We start from the raw sequence: 20,712 nt of genomic DNA on the forward strand, positions 1-20,712 counted from the left end.
AAGTCATTGTTCATCAGTTCTAACAGTAACAACAAACAGTATTTTGGAAAACACAGTGTAGTTTCCTTCCTTCTCAATGGAAGATACTTGCTGACTTATCAGAATCCTGTAAATGCCAATAAAGGAGGCTATAGTGGTGTTTGTTCCTCTATAATTATGGCTCTGTGAACACTTCCATTAAAAGGCCTAAATAACAAATGTACACTCCAGTTGATGTTAAGAATCAGCATTCAGAAAGCTTGAGCGAGACCATATAAAATGTCTAGTGCCGACACAGCAAATATGAAAATTCATTTTACCATCACAATAACTAGATGCTATTGTTTGAAATATTAATCTCAATGTATTAATGTATACTCTCAGTCAATGTAATGATACAAAATTCAGCTTTATACGATAAGAGCATTTTATAAGAAGTATTTAGACATGGGTCAGTACTGTCAATTAACCATTAAAGTAAACTTAAATCTTATTTTTTAAATACAATTATGGTTTCAGGGATAAAAATGGGTACAACTAACAAAATGTCCCAAATGTCTGATTTTCTTTTTTTTTTTTTTGAGACAGAGTTTCTCTGTGTCACCCAGGCTAGAGTGCAGTGGCGCGATCTCGGCTCACTCCAACATCTGCCTCCTGGGGTTCAAGCAATTCTCCTGCTTCAGCCTCATGAGTCGCTGAGCTTATAGACAGAAGCCACCATGCCCACTAGTTTTTGTCTTTTTACTAGAGACAGGGTTTCCCCATGTTGGTCAGGCTGCTCTTGAACTCCTGAACTCAAGTGATCTGCCCACCTTGGCCTCCCAAAATGCTGGGATTACAGGCGTGAGCCACCATACCCAGTCCCAAATGTCTGACATTTTAAACATAAGTTCAGTTTTTCAGTGGAAGGCCCCTCATATATTAATATAAAAGAATATTTTTAAAGTTACCTGATTTCGTCTCCTTGGGCCAGTGAAAGAATCCTAAAAATTTTTAAAGGAAGGAGAAAAGGAAATGAATAGAACAAACACATTGAAAAAGTTTTTTTCTTCTAGATTATTAACAATTACTGCTAAAAATAAACTCAGAATATTTTCCACAGCAATTATTATTACATGAACCAGTAACACACATTAAGGAAATCCAGAATTCAGTTAAATATACTCATGCAAAAATATAACTCCTTACCAAACATATAGGTTGAACAGAAGAGATCTTACAATTTTTGCCTCCCCAGTCCTCAAAACTGGAATAAAATCCTTTATCCAGTATATACTGTTCTCCTGTGAAGTCAGGATTTTCATAGGCTACCCATCTAAGAAACAAAAACAATAACTTGTTAGAGTTCATATTTTACATATAAAACAATCACATATTGCAATAACAATGTATCATACAGAAACTTTCATTTGTTTTGCTAATTGAAATTTTAATTTTTCTGATTCTTCATTAACCTTTAGAAGCAGATGGGTTTGTCTACAGGACAAATCAAAATGGTAAGTCAGCGGAGAAAAGGAAACGCTTATACACTGCTGGTGGGAATGGAAATTAGTTTAGCTGCTGTGGAAAGCAGTTTAAAGATTTCTCAAAGAACTAAAGACAGAACTAGTATTCCACCCAGCAATCCCATTACTGAGTATATACCCGGGGAAAATGAATTATTCTACCAAAAAGATACTTGCACGTGTCTTGTTTACTGCCGCACTATTATCAAGATGTGGAATCAACCTAGGTGTTCATTGATCAATGGTGGATTGGGTAAAGAAAATGTGGTTCATATAAACCATGGAATACTATACGGCCATAAAAAAGAATGAAATCAAGTCCTTTGCAGCAACCTGGATGCAGCTGGAGGCCACTATCCTAAGTGAATTAACGCAAACAGAAAACCAAATACCAAATACTTATGAGCAAGAACATATACTTATGAGCATGTTCTTGCCCATAAATGGGACCTAAACATTGGTTATGCATGGACATAAAGATGAAAAAAAAAATAGGCACTGGGGACTACAAAAGGGGTGGGAGGGAGGGGGGTTTGAAAAACTACCTATTGCATACTATGCTCACTACCTGGGTGACAGGTTCAACCGTACTCCAAACTTCAGCAAATCATGCAATATACCCATGTAACAAACCTGCACATGTACCCCCTGAATCTAAAATAACAGATGAAAAAAATTTAATGCAAAAGAAATGGTAAGCGTAAGAGTATCCTGACATGAACTTTTGAGTGTCCTCACTTATCCAATGCTATTCCTTCAGAAAGCTACGAAGGCAATACTTCTCTGTGCTTTTTTTCTAATTGTATTCTGAGGAAACAAAACACATAGGACTTTAAAGAATAACCAGTTCTTTTAATAAACAATCAATAAATCCTTTCATCCTCAACCTTAAAATATTTTTGCAGAAAGATCTTAGGAAGCTGTGTCTATTACACAACAAACCACACTGAAAAAGAAGTTAACAGAAGAAATGCTTTAAAAAATGCAGAACAGAACTAAAATATTGTTTCCAACAGTGTTTCCAACATCACATAAATATGTAATAATTAAATAAAATTGAGCAAACTCACAGAAATACTAAAAATAAATCTCTTTTAGAATGTTTTTTATTTCTAAGTGATCTACACCCAGAGGAAAATCAACAAAACCAATTTAATGATGCTATTTCCTATCCAAAGATAAAGTCTTTGAAAGGAAAAGGTTTTTCAGTTCTGTTATATTAAAGAGATACTTAATACTTTTATATTAAAGACATCAAGTATCTCCTCAATTAATTCATCACTCTCAGGATGCTCTCAAAGCTTAAAGGAATAATGTCTATGTAGGTATTATGTAGAGTGATCAGAACTTTGCAAAATGTTTCCACATCTGTTATCACATTTAATCTTCTAGGGAGGTATTGGTGTTCCCATTTTACAGATGGGAAAAACCTAAGACACAGGGAAGTTAATTCATGCACCAGGTGCCAGGAACTAGACTGGCACTAGACATACAAAGATGAAAAAGACAAAGCCCACAGATGGGTAAGAAGCATCACATGGAATTGTTTGTTGGTATTTGTTTTGAATGGGAAATGACTTGTCCAGGGTGACACCGTCAACTGTTGGCCAGAATGTGACAGAACCTACCTATCCTGAGGCTCACCAGGCTCTCCTCGCTTTGTGACCCAACCTGCCATGTGCCCTGGAAAGTTCCCTTTCATTTACTGTTCTAGAAAACCATGTCTAAAACAGTCCACACACTTTCTAATTAGGGCAGATTACAAATTTACTATCCAAAGGGCTGATTTAAACAAAAACTCAAGTACAGTCATTACTAGAATATGAACAGCCATCAAGGAAAAAAAGAACACTGCCAAGATCTCCAGTGAGAAGGAGCTAATGATAGCCAACAGCTGTGCACTGAGTCCCGGCCATCCAAATGGAGAAGCTGCTGTACTATCACTCAGTCTTTCAGGAAGTACAGTCCCCTACCACCCCCCGATTTCAGAACCTCACTAGCAATTTTTAAAACCTATCCTTTTTTAATTATTATTATTTTTTATTTTTTTAGTAGAGTCAGGATTTCACCATGTTGGCCAGGCTGGTCTCAAACTCCTGACTTCAAGTGATCCACTTGCCTCATCCTCCTAAAGTTCTAGGATTACCGGCGTGAGCACAGTTCCGGGCCTAAAAACCTATTCCTGATCATTAAGAAGTGAGGAGATAGGAGACCTGGCTCCACCTGTGGTCATGACATTAACTTTCAGATAACTTTGAAGAATTCACTTAACCTTTGTGAAAGTTCATATTTTCAAGTGTCAGTAGGGGAGTGGGCCAAGGTCCCCGGGCTGACCAGGTGATCCTGTACAGCACACGGGTACCCGTATGTGCTGCCTCCGCCCACAGGGCCTCAGGCTTTACCTCCAGCATGAAGGGAAGCAAAAGCAAAGCCTGAGCAGGGAGCACTGCTATGTGGGAGGACTGTCTGCACATCAAGAAAATCTACCTTACAAACGCTAGGATTTAAAAAAACAACAACGAACAATTACAGAAGAAGAGTCACATCGAAAAAAGCGTTCTCAGCAGGGCTCTGGGTCGGTAACAAGCAGAGAGACCAGAGGGTTAAAGGCCTTTCTGTTTGACTTCAAGGTTTGGAGGGAAAAAAGACAGTGAGGAGGGAGGCTGAATGCCAAGGAGAGAAGGCAGAGACTGAGCAAGCCCTGGAAGCAGCTTTAGCCAATACTCTGTTCTTTTTACGAACAAGTATGGGTACTGTGTTTTCCTATGCAACTAAACTACTTGTAAGTAAATACCCAACACCCAGCTAAGCCTATCTCTGAAGCTGAAGCCAGAAAACAATTTATTAAGATGTTACTTGAACTGACAGTAGTGTTGTTTTCCCTCCAAGATACCTGATGAATCAATCACCCATGAACACGGGGGCACTGGGGGAGGGGAGAAACCGCAAAACACAGATCTGAGATTCTCTGCTCTGTGATCTGAAAGTCTACCTACAACTTACACTTGGGGCTCTTAAGAAAATCCCTCACTGTCCTTGTCCGGATGTATTCTGTACACATGAATCAACACTCCTCTGTGTAAAGACTGGTGGGGAGATGGGGGAAAGGCATGTACACAAGTACTAGCAGGTCTCAGCCTGGTGGAATAATTGCTCAGAAGATAAGGGCAGCAGGGTAAACCTGCCCTTCCGTGAAAGGCTGAAGGAGAAAGAATTTAAAACAACAACACTTTTCGTTTTTATCTGAATACTAGAAATATTTCATTTTGCTCCTCGTTTTAAAAAACTAGCCCAGTTTCTACTCTCTGGGCAAGAATATGGCATAGAACTAGAAACTGATAAGCAGGGAGTTTCTTTCAACATTTCCAGTAAGAAATCAAATGCAGTTCCTAAAAACCTCACTTGCCGGTTTCATGGGCATCCTTCCTGAAGGCTGTTTTCTGTTTAAGGGCTAATGAGTTTACGACCCAGGGGATGTATTACCCATGTGATGGTGACCCTCCTGGGAGATACTTTCATGGAACAAGAGCTTCAGAAGAGTTTTTTTCTGACAATGTGTGCCATACTAAGAAATAAAGAACGAGCTAAAATACTTAATTGCCAATAAAAATAAAGCCATTAAAATACAATAATTTTCCTTTGAAACTGTTAGAAGTGAATAGGTAGTCCTACTCCAACATCTTGGCTCATCTCAGCCTTCCTATCCTATCCCACAGGCCTAACTCCAATGCCACCTCCTCCGCAAAGTCTTCCTTCCCTGTGTCCAGACTGGAAATTAATTTGTCTGCTGTGGATTCCCAGAGCATTTAATGTGTACCTCTTTTGTAGCAATAATTATGTTTTACATAAATACTGTAACTTCTTTGAGGACATAATACAATGCTTTGCACATAATAGACCTCAATAAATACTTGTCAAATGACAAATCGAACAAAATATGAGGAAGCAGCTGACTCTGGTAAATACAAAAGCCCTTCCATATGCAAAGAATTTCAAAGGAAGTGGGGGGGGGTGTGTGTGTGTCCACGTATGTGTATGTACCTCCCTTCAACTTCCCCTTTCTACCAAAACTTAACTGCTACAGATGGAAAAAAAAAGCTTAAGCCAGGAAATGCAATTAGAAATGACTAAAAATAGAAACATATAATAGCAGCACTTTATAAAGGAAACTGATTTCAAGTAAGCAAGGCCTGGGTAAAAAGGAAAGGAGATTGGCTCAAGGCACAATAATTCTACCTGTGTTAACAGCATCATCTACAAAATGCCTGAGGGAATTCATTCTAGCCAGCATCCTTTTGCTTCCTCTGCCAGGGTGGATGACTGGGCTCTGACTAATAGAACCAGCACAACTGGTGAATATCAAAATGTACAACTGTTTCACCAGACTAAGTTGGTCACTATGTTTTCCTCCTAAATAATTAGCTTTAAAGGCAATCTAAAATACTGCAGAGCCCCAGCAATACTTCAGATAACTTGTACCATGTATTTCAGATGACTTCTGGCTTTTGTAAACAGGCTACTGATTCTAAAATGTTAGGGCTCCGGAACAGGACCCAAGAGTAGGCATTTCCTGCTAAGAATGGAATACCCAGAAATCAGATCACTGATACTCTGCCACAGTGCCCCCATATGCAACAGCCTAGACAAGAACTTGGTAAACAAGGTTTTTTTTTTTACTCTGTTTACTAAGAGTAAACATTAACCATGTTCATCAACTTTTAGTACGTTGTACACACATTTCAAATATCCAGGGCTATTGTGGGAGGCCCCATGAGATACAATGGGGTTGAGGCTAGGATGATTCAAATAGTTTGTCACTATGACAACAAAAACCTAACACCAAACACTTTCAACATAACCAATGTCACATTATTTCATATAACTATTTAAGAATACTCTCACTTATAACAAATTAGAATAGACATTAGCCTGGATTATAAGAATAATTATGTAACTCCCTGTAACAGCCATCTACTGTTTTTGCCCATCTGGCATCTATCTCCCCACTCTTTCTGATGTCCCTGAGGAACTTCTGTCCCTGGGGAAGTTCTGATAATCATATCTAAGTGGCTTCTATGGGATAGACCCTACATCTCAGCTCTGGAGATGGACACATAGCCCAGACGTGACCATCTCTGCGGCTACAGTGATTGGTTCAGGCATGTGCACATGACCCAAGCCTAGAAAAGCAAAGTCAAACATGGAACTTATGAGGAAAAGAGAAGTTCTTTCCACTGCAAGAAATGAGCTGGGGCCAGGCATGGTAATCCCAGCACTTTGGGAGGCCAAGGCGGGTAAATCACCTGAGCTCAGGAGTTTGAGACCAGCCTGGGCAACATGGCAAAACCCTGTCTCTAAAAAAAAAAAAAAAATACAAAAATTAGCCAGGCCTGGTGGCATGCATCTGTGGTCCCAACTACTTGGGAGGCTGAAGCAGGCGAATTGCTTAAGCCCAGGAGGCAGAGGTTGCAGTGAGCTGAGATGTTGCCACTGCACTCCAGCCTGGGTGACAGAGTGAAATTCTGCCTCAAAAAAAAAAAAAAAAGAGTTAGGAGAACAAAAGCCAGATGTGGCCATAGGCCACCAGATGCAAAGGGCCTACCTAAAGTCAAGTTAACACAGAAAAAAGCCCAGTCAAGACACAGAGACCAAGTTCTGATAACAGTGTTTGATCCCCTGCATCCAGCCATGCCTGAAGCAAAATCTTCTCCAGGACATTTTTAGTTACTTAAGCCAGTAAGTTCCATTTTAATCCCTTGAGCCAATTTAGCTTGGTTTGCAATCACTTCATCCCAGATAATCTTGACTAAACATCTTTCAATAAAAACTTGCTTTACCACTAATAAAACAGTCAACTGCTAACTCCACGTACATAGAACAATTATTTTTATGTCAAACTAATAGTGAAGAAATACACTGGAACAGGTGTAGGACCACAGGAAAATCTAATGGGATCTCCATCGTTTAAAAAATTCACGATCTTTCCGTGCAGAATGACAAGGGAAGCAGATCTGTAGATTTCTATCATGATACCCAAAGCCTACCCCAAACGTAAAATGAAGAGACAGTATGAGAAAGATTTTTAAAGAGAGTTAACGAAAATATCATGACAGCAACTATTACATGACTGATTTAATGTTCAGCTGTTGAGATATTTGTGTATTGAGTGCCTACTCTGTCATAGACTCTTACCAGTTTAAAACAAACCAAGATAAAACCCATGTTTAAAATTCCAGTTGGATTATTTCACTTACACTCCACTCAGTACATTAATAGACTGTGTCTTCACTCCATATCCAGTCTCCTTTAAATTAGCAACAATTCCCAATACATCAATACTGGAACCTTTGGATCCAAAGTTTTTTTCACTGTACATTATCATGTGAGCATTTGAAAAATCCTATTGAGAAAAAAAATTCAAAATTCAAAAACTAGCCATTTATTATCCAAAGACGACCAAATATTAGCCATTAGCTTGTCCTTTACTTACACCTAATATAGGTCGTAAAGACTGAAGCTCTCCATTGTAACCTCCCCAGGCTTTCCAGTCCCTGTATTCTCCTTCTTCTAGCAAATACTGATGACCTGTAAATCCAGGCTTCTCATACGCAACCCAACTGCAACACAAAGAACGTGAGGAGTAGTCATTTTCAGACATGTTCACATTTTTTCAAGGTACGTATCAATTTCACTGAAAAATACAAATAGTTAGAAAGCTAGACATGAACTTCTGCTTTATTATCATTCAAATTCTTTAAAATTTAGGAGAATAACAGAATGGCCCCAAGAAAATAACCTAAGAGACATACATCAGAGTTGTATAAAAAAGGGAAGGGGTGTGTGTGTGTGAGTGGTATGTATGTGTGTGTGTTTAATAAGGGCTGACTCAAAAGAACCTCAGCAAGCAAAACTGGATAAACTCACTTCAAATAGTAACAAAAATATTATGAATAGTTAGCGATTTACAAGAGCAATTTTAGTGTGCACTTCTATGGGAAAGGTGTAAGATCTATAAAATGCAAAAATACAAAAATTAGGAAGCGAACTGTCAAACCCTTCAATAGCTTGGAGCATAATTCTAATAAGCAAGGTTGTAGATTTGATCAACTTGAATAGGCCAATGTATCAGCCTTGCTTGGTGGACTGACCCCACAATTGTCCCTCAAACTGCCTTTTTTTTTTTTTTTTTTTTGAGATGGAGTTTTGCTTTTGTTGCCCAGGCTGGAGTGCAATGGTGCGATCTTGGCTCACAGCAGCCTCTGCCTCCTGGGTTCAAGCAATTCTCCTGCCTCAGCCTCCCAAGTAGCTGGGATCACAGGCATGCGCCACCACGCTCAGCTAATTTTGTATTTTTAGTAGACACGGGGTTTCTCCATGTTGGTCAGGCTGGTCTTGAACTCCTGCGCCCACCTCAGCCTCCCAAAGTGTTGGGATTACAGGTGTGAGCCACCATGCCCGGCCTCAAACTGCTTTCTTAAATCCAGTCACTATAGGCTGAGGATAATGTGGACATACCTGTCAAAATTCACCACACTATAGAATCAGGAATGTTGTTTTTAGGGGGGAAAGGACACATTTATTACTTAATATTTAGGAAAAAAAAAAAGAAATCCTAACAAGTCACCCATGTACTTACATGCCTCTTAGAACTTTCACAGACCCCACTGACGTAAATGGCAAATGATCGCCTCCAGTCGCCTCTTCTGTTTCACCTCCCTCCATGACAAAACTACACATTTCTGTTTCTAGTTCCACACATTTTCCTTCAAAGAAAGGCTTTTCATAAACAACTACCTACAACAGAAATGAGATATACCAGTAATTTGTAAGAAGTATCCCAACAGCTTAACATTAAATCAGTCATTTAATATCACTAAGTCCTAAAACACAAATTAAAATTTTCTGGCTAGGCACGGTGGCTCACGCCTGTTATCCCAGCATTTTGGGAGGCTGAGGTAGGTGGACCACTTGAGCTCAGGAGTTCAAGACCAGCCTGGTCAACATGGTGAAACGCCGTCTCTACTAAAAATACAAAAATTAGCTGGGCATAGTGATGCACGCCTATAATCTCAGCTACTCAGGAGGCTGAGGCAGGAGAACTGCTTGAACCCAGGAGGCAGAGGGTTAAGTGAGCAAAGATTGCGTCACTGCACTCCAGCCTGGGCAACAGAGTGAGACTCTGTCTCAATAAAATAAAATAAAATAAAATAAAATATTCTAATCATATTTTAAAACATTAACTAGACCACGCACAGTGGCTCACACCAGTAATTCCAGCACTTTGGGAGGCCAAGGCAGGACGATCACTTGAGCTCAGGAGTTTGAGACCAACCTGGGTAATATGGCGAAACCTCATCTCTGCTAAAAAGAGAAAAAGTTGGGTGTGGTGGTACATGCCTATAGTCCCAGCTATTCAGGAGGCTGAGGCAATAGGATGGCTTGAGCTGGAGAAATCAAGACTGCAGTGAGCCATGATGGTGCCACTGTACACCAGCCTGGGTGACACAGCAAGGCCTGGTCTCCAGAAAAAAAAACCATAAATAACGGCATCTGATAAAATAGTAAAAAGAAAAAAAAAAGAAAAAAAATCAGACTCTTTTTTTTTTTTCCTAATGTGGTATAGCCCAAAGCCATGGTTCCAAACAGTTTTAAAATCATACATATATATATATATATATATATATAAATAAAATATATATATAAATAAAATAAGTGTATACCCCCCACACACATATATTATGTATATATATAACTGACATTTAGAACCACATAGAAGGAATCAGAGGATTCTAAAGTAGTGTTAAAATTGAAAATTGAAAAAATTTATAGTGTGTGGCATCGATGTGGGAATTGGGAATAGCAGAAAGGGGATTTTAGAGTAGGGAAAGTTTGTCTTGAAAAAGTTTTTCTCCTGGCTAACTGGCAAGCAGCAAGAAGCCCTACAATTAGTAAATACTACTGCAAATTGTTAACTTAATATAACAATGACCCTTTTGAGCCATGGCTAAATGTACTGTTAGTGTAACCAGTGCCATTAGCATCATCTTCCACCCTGAAGGATGGCACGTGTAAGTTGGCAACTTCCTTTGGCTGCATTTATGTGTGATAGAGGTTTAATATGAGAAGTCATATAAGCAATATCTTCATAGAGATGAAGTGGGAATAACATTAAGTATATATATATGTGTATATGTTTAAATAATTAATATACATTTTTACCTTTGGATCTGTAGGGAATTCAACTTTACGGCCACCCTGAAAGAAACAATAACATAGTAAGAAAAATAGTTTTTCACTGAAACATTACCATTTTATATTAGCCATAGCAGTTTATAGTAAGCCATTGAATTTCAGTGTGACTATGTTCCGGTTTGTTTTAACTTACATGAGATAGTTCTAAAATTACCAACAATAGAGATGAACACACGAGGAAGGCAGGCTCGAACGGAGCCTCGCACAGGCAGTCTATAAGCTGGTCTGCATTGTAGGAGTGTTTTTTGACCTAGTAAGTTTTCTTAACTTGGAAAATTTCTCATAAAAATCCATACTTCTCTTGAAAAAGCAGTTCCAAGGGCTGACATCTCTGGACCCAGATTCTCCCAGGCCGCTGTCTTCGGCTTCTGCATTTAACGATCCTGCCCTAGGATCACGCTTCAGCTGGGAACAGGCACGGGGTTGCCGTCTCTACCATTCCCTTCGGTTCAACTCTCAGCCATTTGTATTTTCTGCCTGGCGCCTGCAGGTATTTGATTTTGCAACCAGGGCTTACGAAACTATTACGTGTTGAAGTTCACATAATAAGATCTGAAGGACTCATGGAATAACTAGATAAACTGTTAAATAAAATTTAACACATCCCAAAGGATGAGTCTATGGGGGGTTGTCATAAAATAAAAAGCTTTTTAAAAACAAACTCACTAAAATCCAAGAAATGATGTTACATTAAAAAGATATTGCACAAAAATATTAAATACGTCAAGAGTTTAAATCAGCAATGGGAAAGTTGGATTTTTTCAAAATTAGTATCTTCAATAGCTTTTGAAAAAAGTGCCGCTAAGGATGCTCAAAGGCACCAAATGAACTATAATTATAAAAGAATGTGTTGGTTTCCTTACCTTTTATGAAAAAAAGAAGCAAAAAAAAAAAAAAAAAAAAAAGGAATGTGGCTGATATTATCAGCAACCCAGAGATTATACCACCAAGCACATGACCTTTTCAAAAGTAATCCTGTTCGAACACCATAGACTTTGCAGATTTTTCATCATCATTACAAACTGCTCCTAAAACCTGGATGAATTCTTTCATACATTCACAAAACTAACAAAACTTTGTCTTTGAAAGTGAGTTTCATTTTAGAAACAAAAGCCCAAATCATTTGCATTAAGACCAGCCAACATACAGATAATTAAACCAAATACTTTGGGAGGAGGGGTAAAATTAAGATTAAAAAAAAATTGTCTTCCTAAGTTTCTAATTTGTTTCAAACTGTCTCAGAAGCCAAGTGCGAAGTGCAGTTTCAAAAACATGTTTGTAATGGGAGCCTCATCTCGCCGCGGGTACTTAGGGAACAACTTCTATGCTGCAGCACACACTGCGCTCAACACTGGGGACAAGACAGATGTGGCCTGCTTCCTCCCAAAGCTGACAGTCTAGCGGAAGAGACAAAGAACAAAGCAAGACACTGGGATAAGGGAGAGGAAGCACAAGGCTCCTTCCACAGCAGATACTCAGGAGGACAATACTCATTTGGTCCAGCCCCAGCGACCCCCAAGCCACCACCCAGCGCAGCCTCACGTCACGGCAGCCGAGCCGGTCCTCAGCGTGCCCTGCTCTCTCCTAGGCTGCACCCTGGCTCACGCAGTGCATTCACCGACAGCTCCATCTAAAAAATCATCCTGCTCATTTTTAAAGACTGAATTTAATTTAGCATGAAGCTTTCCTAATTATCCCCCTTTTCTGTCGCATCACCCACAACTTGGAATTGTATGTATCCTTGTCCTGTTTTTCCACCAATGTTTAATTCTTCACTTTCCTCACTTGTTAAACCTACATTGGGCTGAAGCTTTGTGCGCCCATCTGCAGGTCTGCAGGGGCTGAGAATGCCTTAAAGACAAAGGACATAGTCTTACCTGCTTTTTTTGTTTGTTTTAATCTACAGCATCTAGCAAGTTACTGTTTTCATAATTTCTGTTGAGCAAATTTGTCCAATCTGCTACAAATTTGTTTCTTAAAAGTCAGCTTTATTGCTTCAAAGTCACACCCCATGAATTACCATGTCAGGCTGACAAAGAATCACCCCAAGAACATTTGGATTTCATTTTTACCATTTTCAGAGGCCGCATGGATCCAATGTATGCTGCTTCTGTATCCCAGAAGGACAAGTCAGGGTATTCTCCAGGTTCCAGGATGAAAGGAACACCCTGAAATCCAGGTTCTTCATAAATCAGCCACCTAAACAGCCACCATGGAAGGAAAGAAAGGGAGCCAACTCATCATTTGTTTCAGTTTTTCCTTCTGTCTGGTACCCAGGATGAGAGGAAAAGAACAGGAGAGGATACGGACCCACACAATGAACGGCTGGACTTAGGTGTTAGAATCACACTAGACTCAAGGACAAATAAAGCCATTATATGCTTCTCTTCTTGATCTTTCACTTTTCTCCTTGGCTGGCTTTGTCCCCTTATTTTAATTTATATTATTAATTGCTCCTACGTTCCACCTAATCATTTGTCATGGTGCCAAACATTAGTAACAGCTAACATCTCCCTAGAGCATAAAAGGAATCCACTCAGAATTTCATCTAATCCTCACTGCAATGCTATGAGGAAGAGATGCTATTGTCTCCGTTTGATAGATAAGTAAGTTGCCCAAGGCCACACAGCTGTAAGTATGAAAGGCTGGAACGATTCAAGCCGATTCCAGATCCAGGTTCCTAATCATTTTTTTTTTCTTTTGACGGAGTCTTACTCTGTTGCCCAGGCTGGAGTACAGTGGCTTGCTCTCGGCTCACTGCAACCTCTGCCTCCTGGTTCAAACGATTCTCCTGCCTCAGCCTTCCAAGTGGCTAAGAGTACAGGCACACACCACTGCACCCAGCTAAGTTTTGCATTTTGCATTTTTTTTTTACTGGGGGGGTGGGGGCTCACCATATTGGCCAGGCTGGTCTTGAACTCCTGGCCTCAGGTGATCCATCAGCCTCGGCTTCCCAAAGTGCTGGGATTACAGGTGTGAGCCACCATGCCCAGCCCTAATCATTTTGGTGATGGCAATTTTTCTCATTACAGGAAGTGCACTGAACACAGTTTACTCTTTTCACAGTTACTCAGGATCATCACTGTGAGCATTACTTAATGCACAGTGGTGTCCTCAGGGGCTCTGAAGGTCTGTGGGACTGCTTGTTCCCAGGCTGCAAAGTTTTTTGAGTTCTTGGTTCTGATTGTTATGGCTTTTCAATACCACACCCTTCTATCAGCTTGTCAGCTGTGGCTTCCGCTTCAGTCGGGAACCAGCAGCCCCACCCTCCTCTAACGTGCCAGAAATCAGGAAACCAGAAAACCATGCCTATTAGCCCTGTCTCTGAAGTTTACAAGGTCTTCTTGTAAATGTCTTGGTTCCTGGGAAGGGTTCCGAGAAGGTAAGGATGCTGAAGAAGTGAGTTTTCTATAAGAGAGGGGTTAATGTACCCACTTCATAAACAAACGTAGACTTCTACCCCAATTTGATTAGTTTCGCTAAAAGGTTCTAGCCGTGGTGCTCCACAATGTTGCTGTGTTCCCCAGAACACCACGCCAAGAAGAGAGTGGCTCTAAATGAAACCTTTTACCAACAAAATGGGTCTGACACCTCCCTCTTTGCCTTTTTCTTCTTCCCAATTTTGGCCCAAGGCACATTTTTGGCGATGGGTTTTGTTGAAGATTCCGCTGGATAAACTGGTAACTTCTCTAGACTCTCTAATTATACAGTGATTTACAACCAGGCTCCTACTGATGATTTGACAACACACACATGAAAGAATGTTGGGAGACCAGGTGTGGGATATGGGTAAGAGGTCAGAACTACAGTGTTAGAAGTCAGGATGATGGTTACCGGGTAGAGGGCGTGAAGATGACTAGGAAGACGCACGAATGAAAGGGGTTTCTGCGATGCTGGGAATGTTCTTTTTCTTGATCTGAGTGGTGATTGCTCTTGTGTATTCACTTTGTGAAAATTCACTCAGCTTATATATTTAGGGTTTATGAACCTTTTTGTACAGATGTTATGCTTCAAAAAAAAAAGTTACCTTAAGGAAAAAAAGAGGCTTATCTTTTAAATACTACTCTAATGCTTCTAAAGCACAAGAAAACAGAGGCTAAGAATAGGGTACTTTAAACTTCCTTATGTTTAAAGCATGACAGCCAAGGATACACTACATGTATTCTGGAGCTCAAAGTTATCACAGGCACACTACCCACAGATTTTTTTCTCTAACAAAATAATGGCAGTTCTGTAACACATTATGGTATTAGGCTAACAAACCAAGCAGGTTCCGAAGTCTGACTTCTTTAAAGCTTAATTTTTCATAAACTGAATGTATGGCTCATGAGCAAGTGATCTGAGATTTTGAAATGATCCTTACCAAAGTACCTTTTCATTAAGTCTTTCCTTCTATAGCTTGAGTTCAAAGAGGATTTATTCATCTGATACTAAACATTTCACTTTTGTTGAAGCATGTGGTTTAGTCACATAACATTTATGGAGGAAAGTCATTCTAGGTAGAGGGGAATTTGTGAAAAAACTGAACACATAAATGAATGCATTTGAAAAGACTGCTGTTCTGAAAGTTCTTCCTTAGGAAATGAGTGCTGAAGGCCTGCTGGGTAATTCAAACAGACATTTACTAATGTTGGGTGGACTTTGGAATTTGAAAACTCATATACAGAGTATGATTCACTTTTTCTAAATTCTGTTCCAATAAGATACATTATTTACGAGGCCATCAGGAGAGGGGGAAACTATCTTCAGGCAGTGTTATTTCAGTTTCTAAAGGTAATCTTTTATTTTCCCATGCACTTAGGTCATAAGCTTTTGCCAATATAGATTAAAAAGTACAACTTTATAGTTGTACTTAAACAGTATGATTATAAAGTCAAGCTTATTTTTTTAAGCAAACAAATGTATACCTACAAATCAATATTTTTAAAGTAATAACAATGGCCATCTGTTTATTAAAAATATTTGTCTAATTACTCTTTTAGAAATACCCCTTGAGTCACACAAGAAAAATCAGTCTTATCTTGTTCACTTGTTCTTAAACCAAAAACAGCACTTCCAGATGGATCTTAAGTTTTGTTCCCTAGATATGGCTGTCCATGAATATTGGCCATTCACAGAAACCAACTGGATACGTGAAAAATTAAATATGAATGTACTGACTTTGAGGTTATTCACAAGAGAGGGGACTCTGAATGTCAAAGGGGAAAATGAACCTTTACAATGGAAAGATGGAGGAGGCACCACTTTAACCAAGCAATCAAACTTGGTATTGCTAATGGGCAAGCTAGTTAGCACATGCCGCCTGCTGTGATGCAACGTAAATATATGGCGCTACCTATACGAAGTATCCATGCCAAAACTGTTCGGCCTGAACCTAACCATACCTCGGGACCTAAGCCGTAGTAGATAGGAAATTCGGGCAACAGAAAAACAAGCTAAATAATAGCCTGAGGGAACACTCAGACAAACCTAGAATGTGGCATACTCTCTAAGACAGCTGGCCTAAATCTTTTTAAAAGTTAGTGGCTTGGGAAACAAAGATGAGGCATTTTAGAGATTTTTAAAAAGAGACTTAAAGAGACAGAACAATCAAACGCATTTATATGAACCTTGATTGGATTCTGATTTGAAAACGCAAATCTATAAAAGACATTCCTGAAGCAATTGGGAACATTTGGTGATGGGCTATAGAACAGATATTATCATGGATACCTTGTGAATTTTCTCAGATGTAATAATGATAGTTACGCAGGAGAATATCATTAGAAAGAGAGTCAGGCTGAATCCTATATGGATGAAGGATCATGATATCTCCAATGTACATTCAAGTGCTCAGAAAAATAATAACACAAATATGGCAAAATATTAACAGTTATTGGGTCAAAGTGAATGGTACACTGGTGTTCACTGAACTGTTTTTCCTACTTTTCTGTATGTTTGAAAACTTTTATAATAAAAAATTGGGCTCTGATATGATATATTCCACAATGAAATATACAGTGAATATTACACAGCAATGAAAAAAATACATACAGATGTACCCGTCAATCTGAGTAATCTTAGGAGTGTGGCTACATGTGTAACCAGGGTGGGCTACACCAGGTTCTGTAGCAATGGTGGTAATGGTCTAGGTTGTAAGTTGGGTGGTGGGTTCACAGGGGATTGTTTTATTATTGGGCTTCATGGTTCACATATATACATATATTCTTCTGTATATGTCAAATATTACACAGTAAAAATGATCAAATAATGTTTTCCATTAAAAAAGAAGTCCCTTGACTTTAGAACACCTGCATTCTAGCACACATTCTGCTAACAGCTAACCCTAGTCTGGAGAAAGTGACCAAAGCTTGTCTTCCTCAGTCAAATGATGGTGTTGGGCCAGATCATCTTTATACTCCCTTTGAAGTTCTAAACTTCTTTGCTTTTGTTTGTTATAAATATACTAACCCCCACTTCCACCCCCACACACACCCCGCCCCCAGAAAACCCAATATGCTTTCACCTCTGGGAGGATGGGTGCTAGCATTAGCCAGCTGCTTAAAAGAAAGATTTAAAAACAAATTACTCTCAACAGAATCTGAAAGGCAAATTTAGTGAGAAATTACTCATCTCCTCAAATAAGAATTTGACAAGGCAGGTAATACCCTTATTTTGTATATGAGTAGAAGAGCTTAATCTAGAGTGAATGGGCCCTGGAATAAATCACCTAATGGATTCTTCAGGAGTTCCCTCCACAGTAAAGACTTCTTATCCCAGTTCAGGGGAACTGGTGCATCAGCAGAAGCAAAATGAGCTTGAGTGCTTACTATCAGTTACATCTTCTCAACCCCTTGAGACTTTCCTTTGAGATCTATAAAAGCACTAATGACCTGGTGTCTAAGCTCACCAACCAAGTTCAATGAGCCCAAACTTTGAATTAATATCCGAGGCAGTGTTCCACTATCCTAATGACAATAGAAATGAACAGCCAGAAAAAAAGATGCCCATCATGACACAAACCTGTCATAAATTGTAGACTGTGACAGGCTGGTAACTACCACCTAGGAGACAAAACTAAACATACTGGAAAGGTAAGAAATATCATTTAAGGTAGCTTAATGTGCTTCAACATAGCCAAGCCTGAGTCATGGCACCCTCCAGACACTGAGATTAAAATATGATAGCAGATGCCTTTTGCATTCTTTTCTAAGGAAAGTGATGTTTCTCAACCTGACATTAATTCTTTAAAAAAAAGTGTATAGACTTATTTCATGTAAAAAAATTAAAGGCAGCAAGAGATGAAGGCATTTTCTTTTGCTTAGATTTCCACTTTCCTTCCCAGTCTCTAAATACAAAAGTGCCTTCTCTTCCCTTAACTACACCCACTCCCTTTTGTGACCGTGTCCTGTGCCTGGTTTAAATGCATTCTCTATGTCAATGACTCCTAAATTTATGCCTCCAGTCTCTCCCCTGAACTCCAGCCTCACACACCTACTCACTTTCCTGCCCACTTACTTGAATTTGCAGTTGGCATCTCAGCCTTAACCTGTCCGAAACTGAGCTCCTGAATCTCACTCTCTCCTATCTTGCTCCTCCAAGTCTTCTTCGTCTCAATAAGTGTTGGGGTTCCAAACCCTGGGCATGTCTCGGCCCCTCATACACCACACACAATCTGTCAGAAATGCTGTTAGTTCTACCTTCAAAATGCATCCAAGGTCTGACCATTTCCCACCACCATCATCGCACGTCTAAGCCACCATCCATTCTTGGCTGTATGATTGCGAGTGCATCCTACGTGGTTTCTTGGCTCCCACCTTTGCCTCTTTATAGATTATTTTCTATATGAACAGTCAGGTTGATCCTTCTGTTAATAACACAAGTTAGATCAAAATTCTCCAATGATTTTCCATGCCACTTAGAGAAAATCTAAATCCTCCTCCCCGAGGCCTGAAAGGCCAGATATGACCTGAGCCCTCTCCTATCCCTAACCTCCTAGTTCACTCAGCTTCAGTCACCTTGGCCTCTTAGCTATTGCCCAAGCATGCCCAGAAGGGCTTTTGCAAATGGTGTGCTTCCTCTCTGGGACTGGCTCCCTGCCCCTCTTCCCTCAGCTAGCTCCAGGGCAGACTCCCTCAATTCCTGCCAGTCCCTGCTTAAAATGTCACCAGAGTCCTTTACTAGCCACCTTATCTAAAATAGCAACATACCTGCCCCTCTCTGTAATTTATGTTTCTTGTAGCCTTTGCCATCTGACACATTATATATGTATTTGTGTTGTTTATTCCTACTAGACTGACAGCTCCAGGAAAGTGGGAACATCATTTTATGTCTTTACTGCTGTATTCCCAGTGACTAGAAAAGCACCTGGCACTTGGTAGATGCTTGATTAACAGATTTACTGAATATATTTAATACATCTCATAGACACTCTTTTGAGTTTATATTTGTTAAAGTCCCAATTTCTTGTCATATTTTGACAGGGTATGCAGAGGAAATAAAAGCCTTTCCTAATTTCTACTTCTAAATTCACCACCTTTAAAAATTTCAGAGCCTTTTAAGGACTACAGGGTACCAACTGATATAACTCAAAATGTATGCTAAAAGCAGTACATTTCTCTAAAGAAGATACACAAATGGCCAAGAGGTATATGAAAAAATGTTCAACATCACTCAAGATCAGGGAAATGCAAATCAAAACCACAATGAGATACCACCTCACTCCAGTTAGAAAGGCTATTATCAAAAAGACACAATATAACAAGTGTTGGTGAGGATGTGGAGCAAAGGGAACTCTTCCATGCTATTGGTGGGAATATAAATTAGCACAGCCATTATGGAAAACAGTATGGAGGCTCCTCAAAAAATTAAAACTAGAACTACTGTGTGATCTTGCAATCTCACTACTGAGTATATATCCAAAGGAAATGAAATCAAGTATGTCAAAGGATACGTGCACGTGCATGTTTATTGCAGCACTATTCGTAATAGCCAAGATACAGAATCAGCCTGAGTGTCCATCAACAGATGAAAAAATAAAGAAAATGTGGTAAAAATATACAACAGAATAAGTTCTGGTGTTCTGTTGCACAGTAGGGTAACTATGATTAACAATAACATATTTGATTATTTCAAAATAGCTAGAAGAGAGGATTCTGAATGATCTCACCACAAAGAAATAACACGTGTTTGAGGTGATGGATTTGCTAATTTCCCTGATTTGATCATTACGCAATGTACACGTGTATCAAAACATCACATTGTACGCCATAAATATGTGCAATTATTATGTGTCAATTAAAAATAATTTAAAAAGCAGTAAAATGTATATTACCTTTGGAAAATAACTTTATACATCAAGAGGAGATATTTAAATTAACATTATTCTCTACACACCAAATTCTGCCCTAATAACTACACCTTTGTATATTGACGAACCATCACTATAGTCTTCCCTTGCTATTTTTTTACTCTTCTGGGAGAGGGAGGTTGTTTTCTGAGAGGGGCTGCCATAGGGAAAGAACACCCTCGGGCTTCTGGGGTGCTGGTAATGTTCCAGTTCTTGGCTCAAGTGGTGTCTACTTGGGCGCTCACTTTATTTGTTTAAGTGTACATTTACCTTCTGTGAACTTTTTTCTAGGTGTGCTGTATTTCAAAATGTTAAAAGTAAATAAATAAATGAACAAACTGTCATAAAGGAGGTATCTAACTCATACTTTCCTTCCCCTACAAAGCCCTGGATAAATTCTTGTCCATCCTCCACTTGAATACTCCTTGTGATGAGAAACTCTCCACCTAACAAGGCAGCCACTTCCATTTTAACTGTATTAACCATCAGAAAGTTCTTCCCTGGGTCAAGTCAAAATCCATCTCTCTAATTTCTACTGGTTTTTCCTGGAACCTGCTACGGAATAACAGAGAGCAAGTCTAATATCTCTTCTCTATGACCACTTTCCAACTACTCAAGGATAGCTGCTACCAATTCTCAATAGCCACA

General features: G+C 39.3%; 1 protein-coding gene across 2 annotated transcripts in view; it reads right to left on the reverse strand.

Moving 5' to 3' along the window:
* Positions 1–20,712, reverse strand: part of CRYBG1 (crystallin beta-gamma domain containing 1) — a 214,597-nt gene that overhangs the window by 17,297 nt on the left and 176,588 nt on the right. For both annotated transcript variants that reach the window (XM_077999635.1, XM_015137008.3), the window contains 7 exons: positions 12,809–12,935; positions 10,704–10,739; positions 9,121–9,278; positions 7,975–8,101; positions 7,739–7,884; positions 1,168–1,294; positions 930–962 (listed from right to left, as the gene is read on the reverse strand). In XM_077999635.1, the coding sequence (XP_077855761.1) occupies positions 930–962; positions 1,168–1,294; positions 7,739–7,884; positions 7,975–8,101; positions 9,121–9,278; positions 10,704–10,739; positions 12,809–12,935 (754 nt within the window). The remainder of the gene's footprint in view (positions 1–929; positions 963–1,167; positions 1,295–7,738; positions 7,885–7,974; positions 8,102–9,120; positions 9,279–10,703; positions 10,740–12,808; positions 12,936–20,712) is intronic.

This window comes from Macaca mulatta, chromosome 4, assembly GCF_049350105.2.
Source record: "Macaca mulatta isolate MMU2019108-1 chromosome 4, T2T-MMU8v2.0, whole genome shotgun sequence".
Lineage (NCBI taxonomy): Eukaryota > Metazoa > Chordata > Mammalia > Primates > Cercopithecidae > Macaca > Macaca mulatta.